At 38.8% G+C, this 25,652-nt stretch overlaps 1 protein-coding gene across 2 annotated transcripts in view; it reads left to right on the top strand.

The window, feature by feature from the left end:
• The window catches only part of LOC150081768 (Ig-like and fibronectin type-III domain-containing protein 2), a 550,711-nt gene that overhangs the window by 495,820 nt on the left and 29,239 nt on the right, over positions 1 to 25,652 (top strand). For both annotated transcript variants that reach the window (XM_090378862.1, XM_090378863.1), the window contains exon 24: positions 6,807 to 6,936. In XM_090378862.1, coding sequence (XP_090234988.1) covers positions 6,807 to 6,936 — 130 coding nt within the window. The remainder of the gene's footprint in view (positions 1 to 6,806; positions 6,937 to 25,652) is intronic.

Below are 25,652 nucleotides of genomic sequence, written 5' to 3'. Positions count from 1 at the left end.
GTAATAATAATAATTTTTTTCTTATTATTATTATAATAAGAAGAAAATTTTGAAAAAATCAAATATTACTAAGAGAAAACGAAATAGACAACCTATGCATTTGCCTCCTTCTGTAAGTCCAACTGACCTTTGAATTTCCCCAATCTGTCGGCCACTCACGTAGGTAACTTATAACTCGCTGACTAAAATAAAACATCCTGCATTCCAGTCTAAACAGCTCCGCTATAACTTGAAATTATAGTCCCTAGTTCTAGAATCATTTATAACCATAAAAATTTTGTCCTCATTCATTTTACTTATGCTTCTCTGAGCCTTAAAATACCACAATCAAGTCTCCTCTAATATGCCTAGTTTCCAAGCTCTGCAACCCACATATTCGAAGTCTTTCCTTGTACGGATGCCCTTTTGCCGATCTCACCAGGTGAGTTATTCCCCTTTGGACCCTTTCAACAAGCACAATGTTAGACGCAGTCTCCATTCTTGAGCACTATAGCCATAGAAGCTGATGTGCCAGTAAAATATATCTAATATCCAATATATCTATATATCTACTTGAACACAGTATTCCAAGTGTGGTCTAGCAATAGCCTTATATAATGGGATTGTGCCGTCCTTTTCTCTACTAGCAATTGTTCAATAAATCATCGATAGGACACCGTGGGCCTTCCTTGCAACCTGTCTACAATGCTCAGAGAACTTCATGTCTGACCATATCATAACTCCCAAGGCCCTTTCCTCCACTACTGGCTTTTCAACTCCACCAAGTATATAAGTTATTTTGGATTATTGTTCTCCAGGTGTAATACCATATACTTTGCTGGATTAAAGCATAGCTGCCATTTTTCTGACCATCCCTGAAGTCTATCTAGGTCACTCTGAAGAAGCTCTGCAGTCTGCTTGGCAATAATCATTAACTACTCTACTAAACTTTACATCATCTGCAAATTTAGACATCATACCCTCTATCCCTTCATCAAAGGGTTTTTCTTCTGTAAATGTCGATGCAAAGTAAATGTTGAGTTTATCTGCAACTTCAGCTGGGGTATCTAATACTATCCCACATCCATTACATAAGGTTCCAATCTGGTTTGTCCTTCTCTTCTTTGCATTTATGTATGTGAAGAATTCCTTACCTCCACTCTTTGCTCTTCTAAGGGGGTTCTTGTTTTTTGCTCTTCTAAGTGGGAGTCCCCCCACTTCTTACATCAACCCAATCTGAGGAATAACCATTTATCACAACCCTCTGCACCCTGCCCTGAAGCCATCTAACTATCCATCTAAGGATTTTTCCTGTGATTCCAACCTGTTCCAGCTTATAAAATAACCACTAATGTGGGACTGAGTCAAATGCTTTGCTGAAATCCAAATAAACATTGTAAAAATTATTTGTCATGCTCAGGCTGCTTATGATAAGAAGCATGACCACCACCACTACCCCTTCTATCTTCCCCATCCTTCCTAAATACATTATGCATACCGTACTGAAACTCACCATCCCCCCTCTCTGGTGGCACCACATTTCCGTAAGCCCTATTATATCAACATTACTTGTCCTAACCAGTAGTTTGAATTCACTTATTTTATTGATGACACTTCTGACCTTACTGTATAAACAAATAAGACTTAGAATTCTTCTATAGTTAACTACCCTGACACATCACTTAAAGTTATTTAAGCTTGCTTCCCATTAGCTACCTGCTCATTTGAAACGTGTCTGCCCTCAGAACATCTTGCTAATATGTTCTGTTGCGGTAACAAACAAGAACCCTTAAGGTGTGTAAGCATTACTTTGACCAATATTATCAGATAAACGCATATCTATATTACCCTTGTACAGTGGTGGATTCAGGGTAGGGGCACTGGGGCATGTCCCCCCCATCCTGTCATTTTTTTGGAGAATGTACACCAATTGTTTAAATTCCCTTTAGCTACATTTTTTTTTTAATTGTCAACATGGGATTTTATCTATTTTTGCATTGTGGTTCAGCAATTTTCAGCTGACTACAGTTGGCAACACTGATGCTGATATGATTGCCATTCTAGTTCGAGCGCAGCTTGGTCATGCATAATGTTTACTTCAAAGTAATTCAGACTTTATCTGTGTGCCTGTGTCCATCAGTCACATTATGTTTGAGTGTCATTTGTTTTGTTCTGTGCATTATTTTGTGCCTTGTTTGTGCACAAACAAGGCACAAAATGGTGCCCCTTCTGTCATTTTTTTCTGGATCCTCTACTAACCTTGTCCCCCCCCCCCCAAGTTAGCAATTTCCTTGAACCTTTAAGGTATCCTCAGTAATACTGGCAAAATGGATATTCAGAAAGTTCAAACCGTTTGTGCAGGGCAAGGTTTTTGGAAGGTGGAATGCAATGTGCTACAATAAGCCAAATTATAAATAAAATTTCCAATTGATGTAAGAAGGTCATTAATATACAAGAGGAAAAGAGTGGGAGAAAACTGAACCTTGGGGAACACCAACATTAGTGAAGAAGTTAGAAGACAAGTGCCAGCTACCCATCACCCACAGTAAAGAGTCAGAGAGAAAACTGGATACTCAGTTACAAAAATCAGTCTACAATCCATAAGATGGATGTTTATTTAGAAGAATTTTATGCCAAACACAATCAAAAGCCTCTAAAATGTCAAAAGCAACTTCTTAAGTTTCATCAACCTTTGAATTTATCCATAGATGGGTAACCAGTGGATTGACACTGATAGAATCCATATTGGTTATCAGTGATCAGATGAAAGGTTTCACTTGCGGTGCCTCCGTAGCCAGGTGGGAAGGAGCAGCAGTGCGTAGCACACGCTTCCTGATTAGACCGGGGTTCGAGCCCATCACCACTAAATTCGGAGGATGCGGAAAGGTCAGGGAATGACCACCGCATATTCCCGGAGCAATATGGCCTTAGTTGCTAATGTTTCTAAAAAAAAAAAAAAAAAAGAAAGTTTCAGGCTAGTTAGGAGTTGACAGTTAATGAATTTCTCCATTAACTGCCAACCACTTTAGAAATAGTAGAGGTAAGTGCAATGGGATGATAATTGGATGGGATGGTTATGTCACCCTTTTTAGAAATGAACTGGCTCGATATGACTGCTTTCCAAGCAGTGGAATAAAAAAGTCACAGAAGGGCAGAGAAGGGCAGTGAGATTGGTGAGGGGAACAAAAGGGGTACTCTTACCAAGAAAGGAAAGTTCTGCAAATTGCAGAATCTAGAGACTAGGCACCTGCAAGTCAATCTAATTGAGGTATTTAAGGCTTTGAATAGCTTAAGCAAGCTCAATGCTGATGAGGTTTTTTCCTCTTGCTCAGATGTGTGCAAGTTTACCTTTAGGCAATGGTTGGTTGATTGCTGGAATATATTCAAGGAAGAACTAGATTGTTGGAGGGAATGGAGAGGTGAAATCGGAAGCCTTTTTTTTTTTTTTTTTTTTCTTGCTGATGCTGTATAAGCTTACTTTCTTGTCCATCATTTGCCACTACTAATACTAATACTACATAAGGTATATAAGAGATATATAAGAACAATAATATCACTGCACTAGTGATGCTAGTATCTTCTATGGTATAATATTAATATGTATTATTTTGTATGATTTCTTTATGAAATCATTTCATAGTTTATAAATGTATAATCTATAATATTAACAAAAACATTTATAATATTAATTATACTCTTACAGAATTACGTAAAAGAATATTGTTTTCTAATCAGGGTTAGCAGATATTTTATTTCCACTTCATGTAACCACACCCATCAGTTTCACATTCATGTTCCTGACACTAGCTTCAGTAGCTTTTGGACGCCTCCATAGCCAGGTGGGCAGGAGCAGCAGTGCATAGCACATGCTTTTTGATTAGACCGGGGTTCGAGCCCATGACCACCAAATATGGAGGATGCGGAAAGGTCAGGGAATGACCACTGCATATCCCCGGAGCAATATGGTCTTAGTTGCTAATGCTCCAAAAAAAAAAAAAAACAGTAGTTTTTGGTTCCTCTTTGGTTATTTTGACACACACCACTCTCTTGGTTAGACATTCCAACAAACCATCAGTTGTAAAAGGTATGGGCCTCTTTCTTTCTGTGGAACAGTGATCAATTAACCTACTGATGTGTGACATGTTGGTACAGCCCTAGTTTGACATTCTATTTAATCATCCTACAAGAGTTTGAATCAAGAAATTGCTTTAGCCTTTCCAGTTTATTTACATTCATGTTCATTAACCATTCTTGAACTGCACCAAACAATTGCCACATTGTAGGTAGCATGCCAATGTCCAGTATTTTAAGATAGATACCAGTTTGTGGCTCCCCACATAGTTCCAAAGGTGTTAGGCCATACCATGAGAAACTGCCACACCATATGCTCTGAACTTCATTGTTGGTACAATGCACTCTAAACAATGCAGACATTCTCCAAGCATACTCCATAACTGCCTGATTTGAATAGAGTTCATCACTGCATAGTTCATCAAGCTCATCACTACATAGTTTATCACTGCACAGAACCAGTTTACACTGCTTTGTAGACCATTGACAGTATTCATTGTGCCATGCAAGGCATGAACCACTGACTATTGTTATTAATGTTTAGCTTGTGTACCATTGCCCTCCCATGAAAGCTGAGGCTGTACAGCCCTGTTTGTAGGGCTCTACAGCCCTACTACATACAAGTAAAAGATATGAGACTATAGAGCTCCTTGTTGATGTTTTGTAAGGATGTACTACACTTTTGAGCATTCACTGATCATGTGGAGTGAGCTCTCATGGTCTCACTGTGCATTTACTAGGCCATTGTACTGTTACACTTCTATTTTGTGATAACATCACCAACAGTTCACTTTGGATGGTGTAGGTACTTGCCAAAATTGGCAAGTTGGCAATGTGAAATCTGACAATAACACCCCTCTCAAAATCAGCCAGCTTGACTTATGCTTTGGACAAGATTGTTTGGATTATGTGCCTTCCATTTATACTGGTCTGATTCATTTATTTATCTAGGAAGGTTCAATATACAGGCAACTCCCGTATAACACGATAGTTCTACAACACGGTTTTGTTCTAACACGATTGATAAATTGCGGTAATCTTCGCACAACACAGTACTTATATAACATGGTTTCACTCTAACACGGTTAGAGAATTGCAGCAAACCTTGCATAACATGGTATTTTTGAGATTTTTTGGTGGGGAAAGCCCTACTATTATGTTCTTTTTTGTGAGTACCCTTTGTTGACTCGATAGTCATTATGAAAAAAAAAAAAAAAAAATTGGAAAATCCCCGTGTTAGGCTCTGCTATTGAACTTGTGGAAAAATCTATATTTCAAAGTTTTATTTCTATTGAATAATGTGCCAGGCCATCCAAAAGATGTAAGTCATCTAAACGTTGAAGTAATGTTCCTACCTCCTAGTATAACTTCTTTAATTTGGTCATAGATCACAGCATTATATCTACCTTTAAAACTCATTACTTCAGAAAACTGTTACAATAGATTTGTAAAAAATTTATTCCAAATCTATTGAAGTGATGGAGGCATGGAAACATTTTTCAATTGTAGACTGTATTAGAATCATCGTTTTATCACTCAAAGAAGTAAAACCATAAACATCAAATGCGTGTTGGAAAAATGTATGGCCAGAGTCAGTTCACTCAGGAAATAGACAATGTGATAGTAGAACTTGCTAAATTGGTAGGAGGGCAAGGTTTTGATGATATGACTACTGAAGACATTCAAGAATTACTGGTAGAAAAAGAATCTGGCAAAGCGGATTTGTTGGAAATGCCATTGAAAGTAAACCAAATTAATTCAGAGGATGATAGTGCAGATGAAAATTCTGAAGCTCCAAATTTTACAATAAAATGCATATGGGAAGGCATAACCTTAGCCGAGAAATTAGAATCTTATTTTTTGAATGCAGATCCTTCAACTGAAAGGAGCACAAAGTTCAAAAGGGAGCTTCAAAAATGCTTAGTTCCATAACATGAAAAATACAAAGATCTATCAAGTAAAAGCAAACAAACCCAGATTACTGATTTTTTAAAGAGAGCAGAAGATACATGAAATCAGTTGCTGCAGAAGAACGTTCAGAAGATGAAGATATTTTGCAACAGAGAAAACTTTCTCATTTGATTATGTTTAACAGTGAAGAAGAGGAAGAAAATTAAATGAACGTACATTATCTGGCCTATTTGTATCACAATTTGTAAGGCGTTCGTTCAGTTATTGCTATTTTTAATAAAAATTAATTTTCTGATAGTTATAAAAAAATGTATTTTTGTTAGCTTTTGGAACGTAACCCCCATTTTTGTACTTGTTCTTAGTCCCATATAACACGGTTTTGCACTACATGAGATTTTGTAGTAACCTGTCTACTGCATTATACGAGGGTTACCTGTACTATGAAAACAGGGATTTTTGGATACTTTTTGGAGAAGCAGTGCATGTCTTAGCAATAGGTGATTCAGAAATAAAGAAGTTTGCTTTTAATAGGTTGGTAATAGGTAATCTTCTTTGAAGCCTATAATGAGTTTGACTGTTTTTGTCCTGGAAAGAAATAAACTGAAATTATAGGAAGTATGTGCATCTTTCCAAAAGTTTTAAGATTGAGGAAGAATTATAGATAGGCTTGATATAATTTAGAATTCTTATATTTTGGGAGATGACACACTGTATTTGTATTCTATTTGTATTATACTGCTATAATTTACCATTGGATTATTTTTAATGAAGGGGCTATTAGAAGTACGTGCTTTTTTTTTTATTATTTCTTGCGTAAAACATGATCCATGAAATTTCTTTTTCAGTTCCTTACATACAATGGATCACTTCAACTTCAAGGATTACAGACTGGTCTGACATATGAAGTAATAGTGAAAGCAGGCAATCATTATGGATTCAGTTTACAAACAGATCCTATTGTTATTACTTTACATGGTATGTAATATTATTTAAAAACATGTAGATCACACTCCTGATGTTTTGCTGGGGAAGTCGGTTATTAAACTGTGTGCAGTATGTCTAATATAAACTGTCATGTATTTTTGCATAAATTGGTCTAAATAATTTATTTGTTAAAAAAAAAATGCATTTAAATGTTTGGTGGTTAATTTATTTAAAAGGAAACTTTCTTCCTGGTGATGAGCTTTCTCATTTATATATATATAATATATCCACTTCATTTTTATTTAAGAATAAAACAAAAACAAGTTTGATTCCATATGTTAAGAAATGATCTGTATGTTGAATAACTTGATTTGTGTAAATGCATTGAATATTAAGAACATTGAGAATTTAACATTATGAATATTAAGAACCAAGAATATTACTAAATCAGTTAAAACACTCATTGCATCTACTTCCATGCTGTAATACTTGAGTGTCTAACTTGTAATCCTCTCAGAAAATAGCCAAAAGCATTTATACATCTTATTCTATTGTAAGCTTTTGTAATTAGTTTATTTAATTTCGGTTTATAGTATAAACTCTATTCCTTGGATAGACCTTTTGAATGATATTTATGTCTTTGTAGACATGAAACTCAACAGTGAGATTATGGAAAAAAACACATATTCTAGTATTGAGAAAATAATGCTACTGCATTCTTGTTTTTGTTGATTTTTTTTAACCATCTCTTCAACAGTATTCTCCCTCCAGTGATATATTGGATCAACAAATTGGTGAGAAGAACAAAGGAGTGGGCTTATGAAGAAAGGCTTAAGTTCTGCAAGTTGCAGCATCTGGAGACTAGGCACCTGCGAGGTGATCTGATTAAGGTCTATGAGGCCTTGAATGGTTTGAGCAGGCTCAATACTGATGGGATACTTCCGCTTGCTCAGACTAAGAACCTGAGGGAGCATAGATTCAAATTGAGGAAGGATAGTTGTAGAATAGATGTGTGGAAGTTTGCCTTTAGCCAATGGGTAGTTGATTGCTGGAACAGACTTCCATCTGTTGTTGTGGAAGTTGATAGGTTAAATAAATTTAAAGCTGAACTAGACAAACATTTGGAGTGACCAGATGAGTGAAATCGGCTTGCTTTCTTGCATCATATGCCTCAACTAATGCTGACATCTTATGTTCACTTCAGAAATGACTGTGTTATCTACAAGCTATTGTAACTTTACTAACATTTACAGTAAAGTAATCAAATAACTTTACTATAAATTTTTAATCAAATGACATCACAAAATAGGCAAATCTGTTATTTATTAAAAACTTCAGTATTATCACCATTAGCATCAGCATCAGCATTAGCATTAGTAGAGGCATATGATGCAAGAAAGAAAGCTTATTCAGCATCAGCCAAAAAAAAAAAAAAAAAACCACTCCCATTTCACCCCTCCGTTCGTTCGAAATACCTGTCCAGTTGAGCTTTAAATTTGTTTAGGCTATCAACTTCAACAACAAGTGATGGAAGTCGGTTCCACCAACCACCCGCTGGCCAAAGGCAAATTTCCGTACATCTATCCGACATCCGTCCTTCCTCAATTTGAATTTATGCCCTCTGAGGTGATTATTCTGAGCAAGATGAAGAATCCCATTGGCATTGAGCATGCTCAAACCATTCAAAGCCTTATACACCTCTATCAGATCACCTCGCCGGTGCCTAGTCTCCAGACTCTGTAATTTGCAAAACTTAAGCCTTTCTTCGTAAGAGCAACCCTTTGTTCCATTCACTAATCTTGTTGCCCTTCTCTGTACCCGTTCCAGCAGCTCTACATCCTTCTTGAAATGAGGCCTCCAGACCTGTACACAGCACTCAAGATGTGGCCTAACCATTGCCTTATACAAGGGAATAATCACCTCCTTATCCCTGCTAGAAAAATTCCTGTATATCATTGACAAGACACCATGAGCTACTCTTGCAGCTCGTCTGCACTGCTCAGAGAACTTCATATCTGCCTGCACAATTACCCCCAGGTCCTTTTCATTCTCCACCACTGTCAGTGTAGTACCACAGAGTTGATACGTTGCTCTGGGGTTACTGTTTCCCATATGTAGTACTTTACATTTGTCAATGTTAAACTTCATTTGCCACCTCTCAGCCCATTTGTTCAACCTTTCCAGATCCTGTTGCAGCAGCATAGCGTCAGTAGTGTCCTTAACAACCCTGCCAACCTTTGTATCATCTGCAAACTTGGACATTAAACTTGATATCCCATCATCAATATCATTCATAAACACCGAAAACAACAACGGACCCAACACTGAACCCTGAGAAACTCCACTAATAACATTAGTCCACGTTGAGCAGTGTCCATTGATTACCACTCTCTGTCTTCTGCCACTCAACCATCCCCTTATCCATAGCAGCAATTTGCCTCCAATGCCACACTGTTCCAATTTGTGCAGCAGTCTTCCATGTGCAACAGTATCGAAAGCCTTTCTAAGATCCAAATATATAATATCAAAGTTATTCCCTGCATCCAGTTCTTTTGTGACTACATCATAGTATCCAATCAAATTGGTCAGGCAAGACCAGCCCTTAACAAAACCGTGCTGCGTCTGAGCTATAACTGAATTCTTTTCTAGATGATCCTGCAGTGCTTCTTTAACCAGTGCCTCCATTAATTTACCTGGAACAGAAGTTAAACTAACAGGTCTATAATTACTTGTGTCAGCCTTTGATCCACCTTTGTGAATTGGGGTTACATTTGCACATCTCCAGTCTATGGGTACCTCCCCTGAGTCCAAAGAAGCTCTCATAATTATGGCTAGGGGTTTGCTTACTTCCTTTGCTGCCTCCTTTAATATAACTGGATAGATCCCATCCACCCCAGGTGCCTTTTTTACGTTTATCCTCAACAATCTCTCCTCCACTTTCCTCTCAGTTATTACAAAATCATCCAGCTCACTGCCAATGTTTACTTTACCTACATCATTCTCCTTCCTGAATAACTCCTCATGCGTGAATGTAGATGCAAAGTACTCGTTTAGATTGTTATCCACCTGAGCAGGATCCTCAACTGTTGAACCATCAATATCCAGTGGACCAATCTGATTCATTCCTTTCCTTCTCGAGTTTAAATATGTAAAGAACTCTTTTCTGTTTTTCTATGCATCCTTTGCCAAGGATTTTTCGTAGTCTGCCTTTGCCTGCCTAATCTCTTTTGTGACTTGGTTACAGACCAACTTATATCTACATAGGCTTCCATGTCACCCATTAATTTGTATGTATCCCATGCATTTTTCTTCTCTGCCACATGTCTCATTAGTTCATATGACAACCATTTAGGCCTAAACCTTGAACAATATTTCTTAGTTGGTATGTAAAGCCTGGTAGCCTCCAAGATTAGTTCCTTGAATGCTTCCCATTTTGAGTTTGCTGTTGGTAACATCATCAGTTGGTCCCACTGTATAGAATTTAAATACTGTCTCAGACCATCATAGTCGCCTTTACGAAAACAAAAACCCTTCCCTTTACCTCTGATCGTAGTTACCTCCTTGAGTAAATCCCACTTCAACACACTGTGATCACTGCCACCTAGTGGTTCATTTATCTGCAGATTCTTAATGCATGAAGAATCACTACTGATAATCAGATCAAGAGTATTGCTCCCTCTTGTTGCCTCACGAACATGCTGATGTAGAAAACAATCATCCAATAAATTCACAAAAGCCTTGCTAGTGTGTGAGTGACCAACCCACAAATTCCAGTCAATATCTGGGAAATTAGAATCTCCCATTATAAGACTCTCTGATTTACTGGCCCACTCTATTTCCCTGTACAATATCTTCATCATCATCATCATCATCAGCCATTTTCAATCCACTGCAGGATGAAGGCCTCTCCAGCAACTTTCCAGTTCCTTCTATTTTGAGCACTGGCCATCCATTTACTACTCAGAAACTCATGAATTTCATCTATCCATCTCCGCCTTTGTCTTCCAGGTTTTCTTCTAGCTCCTCTTGGGTACCATTCTGTTATTTTCTTAGTCCATCTGTCATCATGTCTTCGAGCTATGTGTCCTGCCCAAGACCATTTTAGTTCTTTAGTTTTGATAAGAATGTCCTTTACTTGAGTTTGCTGCCTAATCCATGTGTTTCTCTTCTTATCTAACAGTCTGATTCCCAATATAATTCGTTCCATTCTTCGCTGTGTAGTTCTTAGCTTCTCTTCCATTCTTTTGGTGAGTGCCCAAGTTTCACTTCCATAAGTCATGGTGGGGAGTATACATTGATTCATTATTTTACGTTTCAGACAAACTGGGATATTGCTCTTCAGTATGTGACTATATTTCCTGAATGCTATCCATCCAAAATTTATTCTTCTCTTGACTTCCAGCCATTTATCATTATTACAGCTAATAACTTGTCCCAGATAAGTATATGACTCCACCTTTTCAATTACTGCTCCTTCAATCATTATTTCCCTTTCCGTGGCATACTTGTTCATCATTACTTTTGTTTTAGCCATATTCATCTTTAGTCCAAAATCCTTACTAACTGTGCATAACTGATTAAGATTTTCCTCTAATTCTTTGGGATCGTGGCTTATGACCACAATGTCATCTGCAAATCGTAAATGGTTTAGGTACTCTCCGTTCACATTGACTCCTTTCTGCGACCAGTCTAATCTTCTGAAAGCTTCCTCAAGGGCAGCAGTAAACAGTTTCGGAGATATTGTGTCTCCTTGTCGAACTCCTTTCTTGATTTTAAATTTGCTACTGTCTTTGTCTAGTCTAATAAAGGATGTAGCACTCTCATATATTTTCTTCAAAATCATAATATATGGAGTATCTATGCCTTGTCTTTCCAGTGCCCGAAACATTGCCTTATGCTGTATGGAGTCAAATGCCTTTTCATAATCCACAAATGCCAGGCATAATGGTGTTTTATATTCATTTGCTTTCTCCATTAGCTGTGATATTACGTGAAGGTGATCCATAGTTGAGAATCCTGTCCTAAAGCCTGCTTGCTCTTTCGGTTGATTCTCATCAAGTATTCTTTCTAATCTGTTAGTAATGACCCTTGTGAACAACTTGTAGATATGGGATAACAAGCTAATTGGTCTATAATTTCCAATTTCTGATTTATCTCCTTTCTTATGCAGCAAAACTATGATTGCATTATTCCACTGCTTAGGCATCACACCTTTTCTAATGCACTTTGTGAAGAGCCTTGCCAGTTTTTGTGTTATGTCTCTTCCTCCCAATTTTAACAACTCTACAGTAACTTCATCTTCCCCCGGGGCTTTCCGATTCTTCATTTTCTTCAATGCATGTTCTACCTCATCAGGAAGAATATCGGGTATGTCGTATGCGTTGCTACTTTGCAATCCATCTTCCCCACTGCTGGTATCATTCCCTCGCTCCTTGTATAGTTCTCTATAGTAGTCTTCTGCTTGTTGTTTGTTTGTTGTTTGGTTTTTAGGAGCATTAGCAACTAAGGCCATATTGCTCCGGGATATGCGGTGGTCATTCCCTGCCCTTTCCGCATCCTCCATATTTGGTGGTGACGGGCTCGAACCCCGGTTTAATCAAGAAGCGTGTGCTATGCACTGCTGCTCCTTCCCACCTGGCTACGGAACTGCCGTAGTCTTCTGCTATTTGAATTATGCCTTCTCTGCTGTTTATAAGTACACCATCGCTATTCTTCAGTTTCAGTATCATTTGTCTTTCTGTATTACTGCTCATGGCTGCTGATTTAAATCCTTTGTTTTCCCTTAATGCTTGTTCTACTTTTCTTGTGTCAAATCATCTTATGTCCTCTCTGAGTCTCTTTCTAATGGCTTTGCATAACTCAGTATACTCAATTTTCTCCCTGTCAGTGTTTTTCTTGCTCTTCATTTGTCGTCTTTGGTTCATCATGACAAGTGTTTCTTGACTAATTTTTTCTTCTTTGGATTTCTGTTTCCCTATAGGTTTCTTGGGCTTTATCACTTTCAGAAAGTTGTAATATTCCTCATCAATATCTTGGTCCTGAGCAGTCTGCAGAAGCTCAAACTTGTTCTTAAGTTCCAGTACATACTGCTTTTTCTCCTCCTCTGTTATTTCAAAGACCTTTGTATTATTTACTCGAGTCAGTTTTTTTCCTTTCCTTTCCTACATCTATATCAAGTGTACATCTTACCATTCTGTGATCACTTCCAACATTTACCTTATTCAGGATGGTAACATCATTCACAATATATCTTCTGTTAGTGAGGATGAAGTCGATTTCATTAGTTGTTAATCCATTTGTACTCTTCCATGTCCACTTTCTGTTCACCCTTTTCTTGAAAAAAGTGTTCATTACTGACATTCCTTGAGATTCTGCAAATTCCACAAGTCTTTCACCTCTTTTATTTCTTTCACCAATTCCAAAATTTCCTATAGTTCCTCTTTCTGTGCTGTTTTGCCTTTTTCCAACCTTAGCATTGAAGTCCCCCATAATAATAGTATAGTGGGTTTTCTGCTCATCTAGAAGACTCTCAATTTCGGTGTACATTTCTTCAACCTCTTCATCATCATGGCTCGATGTTGGTGCATAAATCATTATAATCTTTAGCTTGTACCTCTTAGAAATCTTGAGTATTAGCCTTGACACCCTTGGTGATGTACTTTTGAATTCCAAAATGTTGTTTTTAAAATCTTTATGGACCAGAAACCCAACTCCACCTTCACTCCTTTCACTGTTTCCATTGGTGTACAGCAGATTTCCACTTGATAAACTTATAAGTGATTCATTTCTTCTTCTTGTTTCAGCCAAACTGATGATATTCCAATTCACATTTTCTAATTCCTTTTCCAGCTCTAATATCCTGTCTTCACCGATGAGTGATCGTACGTTATAACAGGCCAAGTTCAATTTCCGTGCATGGCAGCCTGGTCGTACCCAGAGATTCTTAGCACCCTCTGCTTCCACTCTGATCCTCTCGCTGCCGTAAGAGGGAGAGTGAAAGCTGCTGGGGACTGAGGGCCATTTGTATTGTTGTGCTCTCATTGCTGGAGGGTTTGGTCTTTTCCTCTTCACGCTGACCAGGCGTCTTGAAGAGAACCACTCTACACGTTCGTTGCCACCTAAGTGACGTAACAGGGCTTACCATCGAGAAGGTGTGCATGAGTGGATTTACAATTTCTTATTTATATTTATTACAATATCTTATTATACTCATCAGAGTCATTAGGCCTATAGCACACTCCTACTCTCAATTTTGATTTCCCTATGCTTATGTCACACCAAACTGACTCGACACTGCCCTGTCCATCGATGTCGACTGGCTTCACTTCCTTGGACTTTATGTGTTTCTTAATTAATACCATAAACCCCTCCTCCCCTCCTGTCCTGTCTATCCTTTCTATACACATTGTATTCCCCAAATTCCAGTTCATTGCGTGTACACCATAGCATTGGTGTACACGCAGGTATACATGCACCTGTTTGTATTCTTAGCTACCCTAACACAACCCATGTGTTTACTTGTACCGCAATGACTCCCAGCAGTCTCTGAAATATCCTGCATCTTATTTTTCAGGCTTCTGCTCATTTCAATAGAAGCAGTGCAAGAATCACTTCCACCTCTGCCAGTGGCTACCGTTAATCTATTAGTCCTTGTATCCCCCCCCAACTAGCAGTTTTCCGACCCACCTAACACTGCCTCGACAGCATCAGCAAAAATTCTTGCACCCTTTCTATTTAAGTGTATCCCATCCCTGTAGAAGCAATCTCTCCTGTTAACAAGTACAGTCCAGGCTGAAAAAAATTCTACCACTTGAGCCTTGCACAATCCCTCCAGGGCCGAATTGATCGACAAGGCTCTCATCATATACTCCCTCCTATCGTGTCTGGGCAGAATTGCAGACACTTTCAAATCAACCCTAATTCACGGCTTTTTTTCAACAGTGACCTGTACTTGCTAAGTAATTCCGTCGGTCTCCTACTCTTAATATCATTAGTGCCAACGTGTACAACTATATCACCTTTTGTGCCCTTAAAAGATGATATCCGCTCTACAACGTCATCAACCTTTGCCCCTGGCAGACATACCCTGGTTCTATTCCACCTATCCTTTTTACAAAGCATGTTTCCCGTTTCCCTGACAATAGAGTCACCAACAACTACTAGTTCCTGTGGGACCAGTGCATTCTGCCTAGGGGGCTGCCTCTGTGTTGCCTGATGACCAAGATGTGCAAGCTCTGGCGTTGATGTGGGCAGCTGAGAGCTTGATGGGCCCTCAATTTATTTCCTTCGAGGGCATCCACCCTGTCCTTCAAGGTCTCATAAAGGCCCATAACAACGCTGAGTTGTCGCCTGATTTCCTTGCACTCCTTACATCGTGCACACACAAAGACATCCCCCTTGGCAGTATCATGTCCCGTACCCGACTGCTCCGCAAACATCAAGCAAACAGTGCATTTTAAAAGACTGTGATTCAGAGGGCAACTGCTCCCCTCAGTTCTCCCCTGAACCACAGCACTCCCATTAGCTTGAGCCTTTTGCTTTGCTGCTCTGGTCAGAGTCATGATTCCGATTTAATTCAATAAAATTTCAAAACAAAAATTAAATCCTTAAGTTATATCCCAAAACAGTTATGTTATATATTTTTTTTTTTTTTTGGTATCTAGTGTTTTCTATGAGTTCCCTTTATACAACTTCTGTATCACGTGTACCACTATAGTTATGTATTAATTATTTGTTACGATTAAGTCGTTATATATATATAGAGTTAAAAATACAATTTAATTGACAATAAAGTTTATCAAGATTAATAGATTTACTGATTAATTGACAATATTATATTATGCACTATACTACACTAAGCTTATGCTATCGTGTAAAAATTTTGCTCCTCATCAAACAAGTAGCTTCAGTTAGACATTGTGTTGAATATGAATAAATAGCTAATCTGAATGAGCATCCAAGCAAAGTGTGTAAGAAAAACTTCTAATTAATAACATTTTCATTACATGTAAATGCAGTTCCTATTACTGGACTGCACTGACCCTATGCAGCAAATTAGTAAGGAGGGTAAGTACCACTTCAATGCAAGTGTATAATGCATTACTGTATTTTAATAATGAATATAATGGATTATATTTTTCTGTTTTTACTGTCCAGGGACACTATTGCCCTGCCAGGGACAGAGGCAGAGCTTGGACTTCAGAAATGACTCTGTTATTCACAAGTCAAATAGCTCCAAAACTGGTCACAACAGTGCTGTCAAGTTTTTAATGAATAAACTTATTCATCTAATCAGTGTGTGCATGTATGTGTGTGTGTGCATGCATCTAATCAGTGTGTGCGTGTGTATGTGCGCATCTAATCAGTGTGTGCGTGCATGTGTGCATCTAATCAGTGTGTGTGTGTGTGTGTGTGTGTGTGTGTGTGTGTGTGTGTGTGTGTGTGTGTGTGTGTGTGTGTGTGTGTGTGTGTGTGTGCGTGCGTGTGTGTGTGTGTGTGTGTGTGCGTGTGTGTGTGTAATATGGTCATTTATTAGATACGTTGCGCATTATAGCCAAAGTTGCTTATGTGCCATGAAACCCCCACAACAACAATTAGATACGTAAGATGTATCTAATAAAGTGACCACTGAGTGTGTTGATATATATATAGGATATTCCACGTAAACCCGGCCCACCTCATACTGGTGTGAGATTCATTTTTGAACAAATCCCATGTGAAGTTGTTCAAAGAATGAATTTTAGCCAAATCATTTCAATTTGTGTGACTCAACATACAATCAGCATTTGCAGCTCATAAGTGTTAGGTGTGTGTGTGAGAGTATCATCAAGAATGTCATATTCTGTGCAAGAAAGGATCTGCATAGTGGAAGCCTATGTATATACTGGCTCTTTTAAGGAAACACACAAACTGTTTTCTGAGAAATTTCCTATTGTTGCCATCCTAGCTAAGAGTACTATTCAGTGCTTACTTGCAAAGTGACGGACAACAGGTTCCATTGTAAATTCACCGAGAAATTGTCTATCCTCTGTTAGGACTCCAGAGTGGTGTTGAACATTCAAAAGAGAATTTTAGCTAGCCCCGGAAAATCTATCAGAAAATTGTGGCAACAAACTGGAGTGAAACCAACTTCTTGCAGCTTCTTCCAACTTCATTACCTGAAACTGAAACCCTATCCCATGACGTGTGTCAAGTTGGAAGTTTGTTCCAGCAATCGACCACCCGCTGACTAAAGGCAAATATCCGCACATCTATTCTATGACTTTCTTTCCTCAATTTGAATTTATGTCCCCTCAAGTGATTAATCTGGGCAAGAGGAAGAATCCCATCAGCATTGAGCTTGCTCAAAAACCACTCAAGACCTTATACACCTCAAACAGATTGGCATCGCAGATGCCTAGCTCCAGACATTGCAAATTGCAGAACTTAAACCTTTCTTCTTAAGAGCAATCTTTTGTTCCATTCACCAATCTCATTGCACATCTGTGTACTAGTTTCAGCAGCTCAACATCCTTCTTAAAATGAGGCCTTCAGATCTATATACAGTACTCAAGGTGTGACCTGACCATTGCTTTACATGCCTTATAAAAGGCGATAATAACCTCCATATCCCTATTAGAAAAATTCCTGTATATCACAAGACACTATGAGCTATTGTTGCAGATTGTCTGCGCTGTTCAAAAAACTTCATATCTAACTGAACAATTACCCCCAAGTCTTTTTCATTCTTCATTACCTGAGTGTAGTACTATATAGTTGATATGTTACTCTGAGGTTACTGCTACCCATATGCATTACTTTAAATTTGTCAATGTTAAACTTCAATTGCCACTTCTCAGCCCATCTGATCAATTTTTCTAGATCCTGTTGCGGTAGCATACTGTCATTAGTGTCATGAACAACCCTGCCAATCATCATATCATCTGCAAATTTGAAAATTAAGCCTGATATACCTTTATCGATATCATTAATAAATACAGAAAACAACAATGGGCCCAATACCGAACCCTGGGGGACTTCAATAATAACATTATTCCACGAAGAACAATGTCCATTGATTACCACTCTCTGTCTTCTCCCACTCAACCATCCCTTAATCCATAACAGCATTTTGCCATTAATGCCATACTGCTCCAATTTGTACAATAGTCTTCCATGTACAACAGAATCAAAAGCTTTCCTAAAATCCAAATATATGATATCAAAATTATTCAGACCTCCCCTAAGTCCAAAGAAGCTCTCATAATTAAGGCTAAGTGTTTGCTTACTTCCTTTGCCACCTCCTTTAATATAACTGGATAGATCCCATCCACCCCAGGAGCTTTTCTTATGTTCAACTTCAACAATTTCTCCTCCACTTTGCTCTCAGTTATTACAAATCATTTATTTACCTGCCAGAATTTTGATAAACGTCTGGCATTCCCCTCCCTGAATATCTCCTAATGTATGAATTGTAGATGTGAAATACTCATTCAGTTTTCAATATCGTCAACAGTTGAACCATCAATATCAAGTGGACCAGTCTGATTCATCCCCTTCCTTCTCGAGTTTACAAAAGTAAATAACTCTTTGCTGTTTTTCTTTGCATCTTTTGCCAAGGATTTCTCGTAATCTGCCTTTGCCTGTCTAACCTCCTTTGTGACTTGATTACTGACTAGCTTATGTCTACCGTAGCTTCTGTATCACCTGATAGTTTATATGCATCCTATGCATTTTTCTTTTGTGCCTCAAGTCTCATTAATTCATCTGACTTACATTTAGGCCTAAACCTTGAACAATATTTCTTAGTTGGAACAAAAAACCTGTAGCTCCAGATTACCTCCTTGAATGCTTTCCATTTAGAATTTACTGTTAGTAACATTATCAGTTAGAATTATATCTGACTATATAGAATTTAAAAACTGCCTGAGACCACTAATCACCTTTACATAAGCAAAAACTCTTCCCTTTACCCCTGATGGTAGTTACATCTTTGAGTAAATCCCACATCAGCACACTGTGATCACTACCGCCTAGTGGTTCCTTTATTTGCAGATTCTTAATGCATGAAGAATCACTGCTGTTAATCAGATCAAGAGTATTACTCCCTCTGGAGTAATACTCTTGATCTGGTTGCCTCTGGTTGCCTCTCAAACATGCTGCTGTTGAAAACAATCATCCAATAAATCCACAAAAGTCTTGTTAGTGTACAAATGACCAACCCACAAGTTCCAGTAAATATCTGGGAAGTTAAACCTGATTTACTTCTCTGCACAGTTGTTCGTTGTACTCATCAGAGTCATTTAGTCTATAACACACTCCTACTCTCAATTTTGGTTTCCCAGTGCTTATGTCACACCAAACTGATTCGAAACTGCTCTGTCCACCCATGTTGACTGGCTGTACTTACTTAGATTTTATGTGTTTCTTAACTAGCAGCATATCCCTCCTCCTCTCCTTTCCTGTCTATACTTTCTGTACACATAGTAATCCCCATATTACACTTCAACATTCATATATATGTGTGTGACACCATGTCTCCGATAGCCCAACAATATCTGCCTTTGATGTTTTGACCAGCACTTCAGATTCATCAAATTTATTTACTAAACTCCTAGTATTGGTGTACCTGCAAGTATACATGCACCTGTTCTTACTCTTGTTACCCTAACACAGCCATGTATTTAGTTGTTCCGCAATGACTCCCAGCAGTCCTTGAAATCCCCAGCACCTTGTTTTCCAAGCTGCTACTCATTCCATTGGAAGCAGTGAAAAATTACTTTCATCTCTGCCAGTGGCTACCATTAATTTATTAGTCTGTGTATCCCCACCAAGCTAGCAGTTTTCTGACTCCCCAACACTGCTTCAATAGCATCAGCAAATATTCTTGCACTCTTTCTATTTAAGTGTATCACATCCCTGTAGAAGCAGTCTCTCCTGTTAAAAAGTGCAGACCAAGCTGCAACAAAATTCTTCCCCACAAGCCTTGCACAATCTCTCTAGGGCCAAATTGATGGACAAGACTCTCATCATATAATATATGGCTCTCATCATCATGTAGCAAGTGATATCCCTGAGAGATCAGTGCTAATGGAAAATCTTGCTTAATTGAGGGTGGAGAGCACAGCAAAAGCTGTTGAAATTAGGTGATAATTTGCAAATTGAAAGGCTTGTCCGCCAAATCCCAACTGAAAATAGCTTGGACCACTTACAGATATGATCCAAAAAATGGCAGCTAAGGTGTAATACTACTAAATATAAAGTCTTTCATTTAGGTAACAGAAACCTAGCAGTAAATTATAAACTGAGTTGTGGGAAAGGAGCTACTAATTGGTGATGATTTAATGTAAGAAATTGTGGTGACTAGTGATCACATGGTGGTATTAATTGGTGATAACTGGTTGTAATTCTGTGCAAGAAAGGCATAGAAAGCTACAATACAAACAGACTTATAAAATTTTTCATGTACACAGCATCCGACCAGTAATTTATTCTATATTTGCAAATAGTGAGAATGTATTAGCATTAGTAGAGGAATACAATTCAAGAAAGCAAGATTATGCAGCAGAAGCCAAAAAAAAAAAAAAAAAATGCTGCGATTTCACACCTCCATTCGTTCTAAATACCTGTCCAGCTCAGCCTTAAATTTATTTAGGCTATCAACTTCCATAACAAAAGATGGAAGTCTGTTCCACCTTTCAAGTATCCACAGGCTAAAGGCGAAACACATCAATTTGAATTTATGCTCTCTCAGGTGATTATTCTGAGCAAGAGGAAAAACCCCATCAGCATTGAGCATGCTGAAGCCAATCAAGGGTTTATATACCTCAATCAGATCACCTCGCAAGTGCCTAGTCTCCAGGCACTTTAATTTGCAAAACTTAAGCCTTGCTTTGTAAGAGCAACCCTTTGTTCCATTCACTAATCTTGTTGCCCTTCTCTGTACTCGTTCCAACAGCTCTACATCCTTCTTAAGATAAGGCCTCCAGAACGTATGTCTGTATACCACACCTTGAGTACTGTATACAGTACTCAAGGTGTGGCCTGACCATTGCCTTATACAAGGGATAATCACCTCCTTATCCCTGCTAGAAAAATTCCTGTATATCATTGACAAGACAGACACCATGAGCTACTCTTGCAGACCATCTACACTGCTCAGAAACTTCTTATATGCCTGCACAATTACCCCCAGATCCTTTTCATTCTCTACCACTGCCAGTGTGGTACCACAGAGTTAATATGTTACTCTGGGATTACTGCTTCGTATATGTAGTATTATACATTTGTCAATGTTAAACTTAATTTGCCACCTCTCAGCCCATCTGCTCAACTTTTCTAGATCCTGTTGCAGCAGTATACTGTCATTAGAGTAATTAACAACCCTGTATTGTCTGCAAAAACTTGGACATTAAGCCTGATCATCAATATCATTTATAAATACAGTAAACAACAATGGACCCAACACTGAACCCTGAGGGACCCCACTAATAACATTAGTTCAAAAAGAGCAGTGTCCATTGATTACCACTCTCTGTCTTCTCTCAGTCAACCATCCCTTTATCCATAGCAGCAATTTGCCTCCAGTGCCACAGTGCTCCAATTTGTGCAGCAGTCTTCGATGTGCAACAGTATCAAAGGCTTTTCTAAGATCCAAATATATGATATCAAAGTTATTCTTTGCATTCTTTGTGACTACATCTTAGTATCCAAACAAATTAGTTAGACAAGGTTTCCCCTTAACAAACCCATGCTGTGTCTGAGCTATAACTGAAGTCTTGTCTAGATGATCCTGCAATGCTTCTTTAACCAGTGCCTCCATTAATTTCCCTGGAACAAAAGTTAAACTAACAGGTTTGTAATTACCTGTGTCTCCCTTTGACCCTCCTTTGTGGATTGGGGTCACATTTGCACATTTCCAGTCCATGGGTACCTCCCCTGTGTCCAAAGAAGGTCTCATGATTATGGCTAAGGGTTTACTGACTCCTTTAATATAACTGGATAGATTCCATCCACCCCGGGTGCCTTTCTTGTGTTTATCTTCAACAATTTCTCCTCCACTTTACTCTCAGTTATTCCAAGATTATCTAGCTTACTGCCAGAGTTGAATACCCCTCTGGCATTCCCCTCCCTGAATAACTCCTCATGTGTGAATGTCGATGCAAAATATTCATTTAGTTTGTTAGCTACCTGAGCAGGATCATCAACAGTTGAACCATCGATATCAAGTGGACCAATCTGATTCATCTTCTTCCTTCTAGAGTTTACATAAGTAGAGAACTGTTTGCTGTTTTTCTTTGTATCCTTTGCCCAAGATTTCTCGTAATCTGCCTTCGCCTGCCTAACCTCCTTTATAACTTGGTTACAGACCAGCTTATATCTATCATAGGCTTCTGTGTTACATGTTAATTTATATGTATCCCATTCATTTTTCTTCTCTGTCACATGTCTAATTAGTTCATCTGACATCCATTTAGGCCTAATTCTTGAAGAATATTTCTTTGTTGGCATGAAAAGCCTAGTATCTTCCAAGATAAGTTCTTTGAATGCTTCCCATTTTGAATTTACTGTTGGTAACATCATCATTTGGTTCCACCATATAGAATTTAAATAGTGTCTCAGACCACCATAGTCACCTTTACGAAAGCAAAAATCCTTCCCTTTACCCTTAATGGTAGTTACCTCCTTGAATAAATCCCACTTCAGCACACTGTGATCACTGCCACCTAGTGGTTTTTTTATCTGCAGATTCTTGATGCATAAAGAATCACTACTGATAATCAGATCAAGAGTATTACTCCCTCTAGTTGCCTCCTGAACACGCTGCAGTGGAAAAGAATCATCCAATAAATCCACAAAAGCCTTGCTAGTGTGTGAGAGAACAACCCACAAATTCCAGTCAATATCCGGGAAATTAAAATCCCCCATTATCTGATTTAATTTACTGGCCCACTCTAATTTACTGGCCCACTCTGTTTCTATGTGCAATTGCTCATTATACTCATCAGATTCATTAGGCCCATAACATACACCTACTCTGATTTTCTTTTCCCAGTGCTTATGTCACACCAAACAAACTCAACATTGCATTGTCCACCAACATCAGTTGGATGCACTTCCTTAGATCTTATGTGTTTCATAACTAACAGCATAACCCCCTCCTCCCTGATATGTCTAAGTTTGCAGATGATACAAAGGTTGGCAGGGTTGTCAAGGACACTACTGACACTATGCTGCTGCAACAGGATCTGGAAAGGTTGAGCAGATGGGCTGAGAGGTGGCAAATGAAGTTTAACATTGACAAATGTAAAGTACTACACATGGGAAACAGCAACCCCATAGCAACGTATCAACTCTGTGGTACTACACTGACAGTGGTAGAGAATGAAAGGGACTTGGGGGTGGTTGTGCAGGCAGATATGAAGTTCTCTGAGCAGTGCAGACGGGCTGCAAGAGTAGCTCACGGAGTATTGTCAATGATATACAGGAATTTTTCCAGCAGGGATAAGGAGGTGATTATTCCATTGTATAAGGCAATGGTCAGGCCACACCTAGAGTACTGTATACAGGTCTGGAGGCCTCATTTCAAGAAGGATGTAGAGCTGCTGGAATGAGTACAGAGAAGGGCAACAAGATTAGTGAATGGAACAAAATGGTGCTCTTACGAAGAAAGGCTTAAGTTTTGCAAATTACAGTGTCTGGGAGACTAGGCACCAGCGAGGTGATCTGATAGAGGTGTATAAAGCCTTGAATGGTTTAAGCATGCTCAATGCTGATGGGATTCTTCCTCTAGCTCAGAAAAATCACCTGAGAGGGCATAAATTCAAATTGAGGAAAGACAGATGTAGGATAGACGTGCGGAAATTTGCCTTTAGCCAGCGGGTGGTTGGTTGGTGGAACAGACTTCCATCCCTTGTGGTAGAGGTTGATAGCCTAAATAAGTTTAAGGCTCAGCTGCACAGGTATTTTGAACGAACAGAGGGGTGAAGTGGAAGTGGGTTTTTTTTTTTTTTGGCTGATGCTGCATAAGCTTGCTTTCTTGCATCAAATGCCTCTACTAATGCTAATGCTAATGCCAACAATATCTGCTTTTGATGTCTTGACTAGCACTTCAAGCTCATCGAATTTATTAACTATACTCCTAGCATTGGTGTACATGCAATTATACATGCACCTGTTTCTACTCTTAGTTAACCCTAACACATTCCATGTATTTACTTATTCCAATATGACTCCCAGCAGTCCTGGAAATTCCCCTAGCCTTGCTTTCCAGGCTGCTGCTCAATTGTATTTCAATAGAAGTAGTGCAAGAATCACTTTTACCTCTGCCAGTGGCTACTGTTAATTTATTAGTCTGCATATCCCCTCAAGCTAGGAGTTTTCCGAGCCATCTAACTCTGCCTCGATAGCATCAGCAAATATTCTTGCACCCTTTCTATTTAAGTGTATCCCTTCTCTGTAGAAGCAGTCTCTCCTGTTAACAAGCACAGACCAGGCTGAGAAAAATTCTATCCCTTGAGCCTTGCACAATCTCTCCAGGGCCGAATTGATTGACAAGGCTCTCATCATATACTCCGTCCTATCGTGTCTGACACTTTGCAGACACTTTCAAATTCAACCCTAACTCATGGCTTTTTTTCAGCATTGTCTTGTATTGTAAAGTAATTCTGCCAGTCTCCTACTCTTAATATCATTAGTGCCAACATGTACCACAATATCACCCTTTGTGCTCTTAAGGGATGATATCTGCCCTACAACGTAATCAACCTTTGCCCCTGGCAAAAGGTGCCTCAGTAGCCAGGTGGGAAGGAGCAGCAGTGTGTAGCACATGCTTACGGAGGATGCGGAAGGGTCAAGGAATAACCACCACATATCCCGGAGCAATATGGCCTTATTTGCTAATGCTCCTAAAAACCAAATAACAAATAACAGCCCCTGGAAGACATACCCTGGTCCTGTTCCATCTATCCTTTTTGCACAATATGTTCCCCGTTTCCCTGACAATAGAGTCACCTACAACAACTAGTTCCTCTGGGACCAGCGCATTCTGCCTTGGGGGTTGCCGCTGTGTTGCGTGACGTTCAAGTGGAAGCTCTGGCATTGATGTGGGCAGCTGAGAGCTTGATGTGCCCCTCAATTTAAATCTTTCGAGGGCATCTACCGTGTCCTTTAAGTTCTCATCTAAGCCCATAACAGTGCCGAGTTAGCGCCTGATTTCTTCGCACTCCTTACATCGCTTACACACAAAGACATTACCTTTGGCAATATCATGTCCCGTTCCTGATTGCTCCACAAACATGAAACAAGCAGTGCATTTCAATAGACTCTGATTCAGAGGGCAACTGTCCCCCACTCAGTTCTCCCCCTGAGCCACAGCACTTCCACTAGTTTGAGCCTTTTGCTTTGCTGCTCTGGTCTGAGTCATGATTTTTATTCAAGTTCAATAAAATTCCAATATAAAATATAACCCAAACCTATATCCCAATACAGTTTAACACTATATATGTATTTCGGTATCGAATATTATTTCAGGGTTACTTTATATGACTTTCTTATCCCCTGTCCACTTATATGTAGTAATGTATGATGTTACGTTTGTAATAACTAGATCACTGTATTTATTTAGTTAAAAAAGAACAATTCAACTGACAATGAAATTTAATAAGATTAATAAATTTTACTGGTTAATTGATACTACTATATTCGCTATCTAGTTTTCCGTTAAACTTTAGGGGAGGAGGGGTTCTGCTATTAGTTAAGAAACACATAAAATCCAAGGAAGTGAAGCC

Source organism: Mastigoproctus giganteus, chromosome 8 (genome assembly GCF_048544385.1).
Source record: "Mastigoproctus giganteus isolate SK-2022 chromosome 8, ASM4854438v1, whole genome shotgun sequence".
In the NCBI taxonomy this organism is placed as follows: domain Eukaryota; kingdom Metazoa; phylum Arthropoda; class Arachnida; order Uropygi; family Thelyphonidae; genus Mastigoproctus; species Mastigoproctus giganteus.
The sequence above is the reverse complement of the archived record's forward strand: the minus strand, read 5'-3'. Positions and strand labels throughout refer to the sequence as shown.